Genomic DNA, 7,329 nt, shown 5'->3' with positions numbered 1-7,329 from the left:
AAGCCCAGTTAGTCGAGATATACTTGAGTGCTCAATCAATCTACTTCATGAGCAAATTAAGACACATCCTAGGAATGTGGCTTGGAAAGAATGGAAGAAAAGGTGTTTCTATGGCAGGGGAGGTTACCCACAACCCTTATTCATTTGGTTTAGGGTACAAACCCACGAATGAATATTGGAAGAAGAAGGAGAATGAGGCGAGAGAAAGGGTTAAAGCAAAGAAGGTTGGCAAGCAGTATGAGTTGAAATATAAACCAGTCCAGGGGATCTTGAATGGGCATTTTATAAAAGAGGGAGATTATTTTCCCTTTTGTGGTTTTCTTGAACCATGGGTTCACCCCAAGACAAAGGAGCATCTCCCTAGATTTGAGGTTTTCTTTGATCACCAACTGTTTGAGAGTGAGGATGAGGAAGAAAACTTCAAAAATGGCATGGACCAGAAATGATTTCGGTTTAGACATGACTCGTTTATTGTTGAGCGGTCTTTGAGAACTCTCAGTACTTTTGCAGGCTTGGAAAAGTAGTGGGAGGTGGTGTTCTTTGCTTGAGCAGTCTCACTTTTGTGTCTGGTCGCTTGAGCGATTTGCGCATATATCAGTTCGTAAAACTCACTTTTGGAGTCACTTTTTCATATCTCTCTCTCTCTCTCTCTCTCTAAACATTTCAAAACCCTAAATCTAGGCCTTCTCTCTCTAAAACTTATCTTTAACCTCCAAATACTCTTAATCTATTGATCTATACACCCTAGTCCCTTTGATAAAAAGGTAGAGTTCACATAGAGCTTTATTTTAATTAGAACAAAGTTAGTTTTTGGCTTCGTCGAGGTTTCTCCACTCTCTCCCTTGTCTTCTAGCTTTGAGGTAGGGATTTTTGCACACTTTTGTATGGTTTTTAACTTAGTTATTTGCTTTTCTAAACAATATTGTGATTTATGGATTTTTCGATAAGCCTAGGGTTTTCGTTTTAAAATCAAAATAGGGGTTTTCAAAATGGTTATGTGGAAATGATTGTGGATTTGTAAATGTGGTGGAGTTGTGATAAAATGGTGGATTTTATCCTTGGAATTGGTTTATAAAGAAAATGAGATTTTGCCCTAAAATGTGAACATTTAATTTTGTAAAGAGGAAATGGAAATGATGTTGGATTTTATGAAATTGGAATAATGATGATGATGATGATGATGATGATGATGGAGTTGGATATGCATTGTCGCTGCCACTTTGAAATTTTGGAAAGTTTATCTTTATTGGAAATTATCTTTTGTTTAGAGATACCTGTTTTGGGTTATTGGTGGATGATAGCTATGATTGTTGTAGAAATTACATGAGAATTAGGAGAATTGAAACTAATTTCTCATCCATTTGCATTGAGCATTGTTGCATATTTAACACATTGAAAATGTATACTGTTTTGAGAAAAAGGGGTGAATACCTTGGTGAATCTGGGTAGGGAGTTTGGTTGTGGTATTATTGTTGGCTTGTGTGTCCTTGGTGAAAGCCCAAAAATCTGCGAGGTTAGGTGCCGATCCTTCCGGTTAGTACTGGTAAAAATGACAATTAATAGTGCTTGTATAGTCTACTTGCAGACACGTACCTAGAGATTCCCAGTGTTGTATCCACTGCCCTATTTTCTATTGTAAAGGAAATGATTTCATAAATTGTGATATGACTGGCATTGCATGGTTTTTGGAAAGAGATATAAAACATTTTGACATGAGTATTGCATATGCATTCACCTTATAACTTTGTTAAGATTCATACACTGTATTAGAGTATCTCTACTAGGCTTCGGCTCACCCTATGTGGAAAACCATTTTCAGGTGCTGATGATATGCCTCCACTAAGGCCGTAGCTTGGGATGACTTGGAGCCAAGAGCTTCTTTTTGTTATTGTTGTAATTATTTTGTACAAGCCTAGGGCTTTATTTGTATTGAGTTTCAAACTCACTTTTGTTGTAACTAAGCATTGTCTTGGAAAGTTGTAGCCAACAGAGCCAATAGGTCATATTTGATTCACAAAACTAATAGTGAAGTATTAATAATCCTATTAAATTAGTGTGGTATTCACTGTCCAATTGGATTAATATTCATTGGATTAATAATCCCACCCTTACCCCATTACTAATAATCCTAAAAATTTGTTGGATTAATTATCCTAAACCAAAATGTTAAAACAAACATAGGATAATTGGGCCCACGGATTAATAATCCCAATCCCATGCTCTAATCCACCTAATCAAACATGCCAATAGGGTATTACTTTATTGGTTTAACTTTTATTTTGTATTGATTACTTGTGGCACATGCTATAGATTTAGCGTTAGGACTTATGAATGCATAACTGCATGTGTTGACTTTTGTACAATGGAATCATATGAATGAAGGATAATACTTTGGTACATGGTGTTATTTTATTAATAGTGTGAGATGGTTTTATTTGTCATTATTTTCGAGGCGTTACAACAACCATCTGGGCAAAGCAGAAGGGGACAAAGTGGAGTTGACACTGGTTGATTATGAAACTAGCATGGAATTACAGGGTTTTGAGGATGTCAATGTTTTTGTTATTGGGGAACGATCGTCTATGGACTGTAATGACCTTATCTTGGATGCATCTAAGGCACCTCGTTTGACTTGGAAACTTGAGAAGGGTTGCATTGCGGAGTTTGAATCTGATAACGAGTTCGAGTCTACTTCTATTGAGTCTGTAGAGTCAAAGTCGGAGTCAGACTCAGACTTAAGTTCTTCTGGTAGTTCTGAGTCGAGTGGTTCTGGGGTTGATAACCCAAATACGACTGTCTTGTCTTAGTCACCTTTTTTGTTTTCTTTTGAGTCCATTGTATTTGCTGAACTAGGCCTGATGAATGAGAATTATGTAGGTTGTGCTTACTTTTTTGTGCCTTTAATTTATTGCATTGACCAAGATTTTCAAAATTTTGATGAAAATGAAGAGGAAAAAATTCCTCGGGCTTTGAAAAATTTGATTAATTGAGAGGAGGAGAGGCGTGCAAAACCTTTGATGGATGAGATTGTTTCGATTAATGTGGGTACTAAGAAGGATCCTCGTATGATCTAGATTGTTTCTACACTATATTTGAAGGAACGCGAGCGATTAATCGCTTTGTTAAAAGAATTTAAAGATGTTTTTGCATGGTCCTATGAAGACATGCCTGGAATCGATCATGAGATTGCCAAGCATAGGATCCCTCTTGATCTCGAGGCCCAACTTGTTAAGTAGAAGCTCCATAGAATTCGGCTAGATTGGGCATTGAAGATTAAAGAGGAGGTCACCAAGCAGATCAATGCGGGATTTTTGATTCTGTCAGAATATCCGACGTGGTTGGTAAACATTGTGCAGGTTCCAAAGAAGGATGGCAGGATCCGAGTTTGTGTCGGTTTTAGAGATTTGAATAAGGTTAACCCTAACGATGATTTCCCGTTGGCACACATTGATGAATTGGTAGACTTCACGGAAGGTCACGTTTTGCTTTCATTTATGGATAGATTTTTAGGGTATAATTAGATCTCTATGGCACCTAAAGATAGAGAGAAGATGACATTCACTACTCAGTGGAGGACTTATTGTTATTGAGTTATACCATTCGGGTTGAAAAACACTGGAGCCACCTACTAGAGAGCAGCACCCACTATATTGCATGACATGATTCACGGTGAGGTTGAAGTATATGTGGATGATATGATTGTCAAATGCAATGAACGGGAAGGTCACCATGACGTATTGAGAAGATTCTTCAAAAGAATTTGAGAGTGCAAGTTAAGGCTGAATCCGTAAAAATGTACCTTTGGGGCAACTGTAGGAAAAATGTTGGGGTTTTGATGATGCAACGCGGAATTGAGGTCGACTCGTCCAAAATCAAAGCCATCTTAGAAATTTCCCCGCCAATGATTGAAAAAGAGGTGTGAGGCTTTCTAGGGAAAATACAATTCATAAGAAGGTTTATTTCTAATTTAGCCTCTACTTGTGAACCACTATTTTGCATGCTGAAGAAAGCGAAGAAGTTCCAATGGGATAACCGATGCAATTACGCTTTTGAACAAATCAAGCAATACCTGCAGAACCCGCCCCTGTTACCCCCGAGCCAGGAAAACCATTGATCCTATACCTATTAGTGACTGAGTCTACTATGGACTGCATGCTGGCTCAAGAATCAGAAGAGAAAGTAGAAAAGGCCATATACTATCTGAGCAAGAAAATGTTGGAATATGAGACCTGCTACATCCATCTTGAAAAGACTTTTCTAGCCTTGGTTTGGGCCACTAGGAAGTTGAGGCACTACTTGTTAGCACACTCAGTAATCTTGGTTTCGAGATTCGATCCCATCAAATATCTCTTTGAGAAACCAGCACTTACCGGTAGGCTAGCTAGATGGATGCTTTTGCTGTCCGAGTTCTCTATCTTCGTTATGTCACTTGCAAATCTGTCAAAGGGAGAGCTGTAGCGGAGTTTTTGGAAAACCACTCGGTCAATGGAAAAGAAGACAGGGAGTACGAATTCCTGGATGAAGAGATCCTGCAGTTAGAAGAGGACACTTGGAGATTGTATTTTGATGGAGCTGCTAATTAGTATGGATACAGGATAGAAGTGTTGCTCATAGCACCAGACGATTCCCATGTACCCCTAGCCTTCAAGCTTCGATTTGAAGTATCCAACAACCAAGTAGAGTATAAAGCATGTATAGCTGGACTGGAAGCAGCCCTAGAACTTGGGACAATGAGATTGGATGTGACTGGAGACTCAAACCTAGTTGTGTCCCAAGCTAATGGAGGTTGGAAAGTGAAGGAAGAGAAGATGCAAGTCTATCATCAAACCTTGGATACGTTGATTCTGAGGTTCGAACGATTGACATTTACACACTTGGTAAGGGAGAACAATAGGTTTACTTATGCTTTGGCAACCCTAGCTTCGATGGTGGACATACCAATTGGGGTGAGGATGTGTCTGATTATCATAGAGCAAAGGAACACACTGGCGTACGAGATGATTGCTATGATAGAAGAAGCCCAAGGTGAGGATCTTTGGTATTTTGACATTTGGAATTTTCTGGAGAAAATGACATACCCGCAAGGGGCAAATGATAAGGACAAAAGGGGGATACGACATATGGCCACTCAATTCATTATCTGCGGAGACAAGCTTTACAGAAGGGGTCATTGGGAATGCATAAGTTATGTGTGGAGAAAAATGAAGTGAAGTGCATCATGGAAGTTGTCCATGGAGGGGAATGCGGGCTCATATGAATGGTATAATGCTAGCAAGAAAAATCCTTAGACAAGGATATTACTAGTTGACCATGGAAAATGATTATGTTAGTTTTGTTCAACGATGCCACAAGTGTCAGATTCATGTCAATCACATGAACATTCTCCCATCAAAGTTCTGTGGCCTTTTTTAGTTTGGAGAATTGACATCATCGTGGCAGTAATGAAACGGTTGAATGGACAAGAATTTATCCTGGTGATAATCGATTACTTCACCAAGTGTGTGGAGGCCCAGTCGTATTCGGTATTGAAGGTGTCGCACCTGGCCAAGTTTATCAGAAATAACATCATCTGTAGGTATAGGGTTCCAAATGAGAATGTTTCAGATAACGGTTCGCATTTCAAAGGAGACGTGATTGATTTACTCGAGAAATATAATGTGACTTCCCATAAGTCATCAACCTATAGACCATAGACCAATGGAACCGTTCAAGCAACAAACAAAAATATCAAGAATATCTTACAAAAGATGGTGGAAATCTACAAAGATTGGCCAGATAAACCACCTGTTGCATTATGGGGCTATAGGACATCGATCTGAATGTCTACTGGGGCAACCCCCTACTCTTTAGTCTATGGAATAGAGGTGGTGTTACTGATTGAGATGGAGGTGCTTTCGCTGAGGATCATGGCTGAATGTCAGATAGCAAAGGTTGATTGGCAATAGAATCACTTTGAAGAGTTGATGTTATTTAATGTGAGAAGATTGAAGGCCCCATACTATGTGTAGGGGTACAAGCTCAGGATTGCCCGAGCATTCAACAAGAAGGTTAAGTCCAGTTATCTGAATGAGGGAGATCTAGTATTGAAGGATAATAGGGCTCCAATTTAGACTGGTCGTTACATCATCAAGTCAATTTGGTCAAGAGGAGCAGTTATTCTGATGGATCTGAATGGACTCGAGTGTTAATAGCTAATCAACATGGACAAGTTGAATAAATACTATCCTTAAGAGGCTCGCTGGTTCGAAAACCTGGAAGGGTGACCCAAGCAAAAGTTAGAGTAAGAAAAAGGAAAAAATAAATAAAGTGGAGCTTGCAAGGTTGAAAACCTGAAAGAGCAACTTTGGCAAAAGTTAGAGCACAAAAGGAGAGCGTAAATACTCGAGTGAACCCTAATCGTGAACTACGTAAGGCTTGATTCCCTTCCTTGGGATATGTAGGCAACTTCATTCCAAAGTTCGGCCCCAACCATTTTCAACTCAGTTGTCCTGTCCATGATTGATCGATTCATTTCCCGGCTGCCTAGGCCTCATTTTCTGCAATAAATATGGTTGCAAGGGAGATCCAATTGGCAATGCAATAGTAAAAGGAGTGTAGAGAGTCTTGTATGAGAAGTTGGTTCGCAATTGTGCATTTTGAGGGTTGATTCTGGGTATGTTAGGTGGTGGCCATTTGCGGAAATATGTTTTGGTGTTTTAACAAAATTGATTGATTTTCTCATTCATTTCTTTGCAAAATAGACCTTTCATTAGACTGAGAGGAAGCTGTTTAATACCTACAATCTTTATTACATGATTCCAAAAAAAGAAGAAAGTGGAACAAACATGCTAATCTAAACTCCCATGCTAATTAAAACATTTTACATCATAAAGCTAAGGTCAAAGAAATAAACTAGGGACATAGTCAAGTCAAGTCCGTGGCCCTCTACCCACAGCATCAGAAGATTGCACTACTAAGAATGGACCCACATGTGCCTTTTCTTTAAGACAAACAAGCACCCACTAGAAAGGGTGTCACTGAAGTTATCAGTAGAAGCCAGGAGCTCCCTTATCCTCCAGGCAGTTGTAGACTGAGAGAGGTGCCTAGACCAAAGCAGAAATGAAACTAGATACTCAATCCCATCGGCAGGGCAAGTCTGATCATGTCCAAACTGGTGCCTAAATTGAAAAGGGAAGTAGAAGACGCAGAATGTTTGGCCGATCAATTGCACACCCGATTGATAGAACATACTACATGTCATTGGAGGCAAGTTCAACGAGGGGCAGCACCAAACAATGTTTGTTGCAAACCTGTCGTACATCTAGTCATACTACAAGCTGTTAGAAGGAA

General features: G+C 39.4%; 1 protein-coding gene across 1 annotated transcript; it reads left to right on the top strand.

Moving 5' to 3' along the window:
- Window positions 1-4,385: 4,385 nt before the first annotated feature.
- On the top strand, window positions 4,386-5,210 carry LOC145804376 (uncharacterized). Its single transcript, XM_082898060.1, has 2 exons — window positions 4,386-4,534; window positions 4,595-5,210. Exons 1-2 carry the CDS (start codon window positions 4,386-4,388, stop codon window positions 5,208-5,210), a joined length of 765 nt encoding a protein of 254 aa, XP_082754186.1.
- The last annotated feature ends 2,119 nt before the right edge of the window (window positions 5,211-7,329 follow it).

This window comes from Camellia sinensis, chromosome 12 (assembly GCF_055761805.1).
Source record: "Camellia sinensis isolate YWXY chromosome 12, ASM5576180v1, whole genome shotgun sequence".
Taxonomy (NCBI): domain Eukaryota; kingdom Viridiplantae; phylum Streptophyta; class Magnoliopsida; order Ericales; family Theaceae; genus Camellia; species Camellia sinensis.
Note: the sequence above shows the minus strand (reverse complement) of the source record. Positions and strands in the feature narration are given on the sequence as shown.

Coding starts and splice junctions, on each gene's coding strand:
- LOC145804376 (XM_082898060.1), top strand. CDS start 4,386: ATGGATGCTTTTGCTGTCCGAGTTCTCTATCTTCGTTATGTCACTTGC. Junction 4,535..4,594: donor CTGGATGAAGAGATCCTGCA/GTTAGAAGAGGA, acceptor GTATGGATACAG/GATAGAAGTGTTGCTCATAG.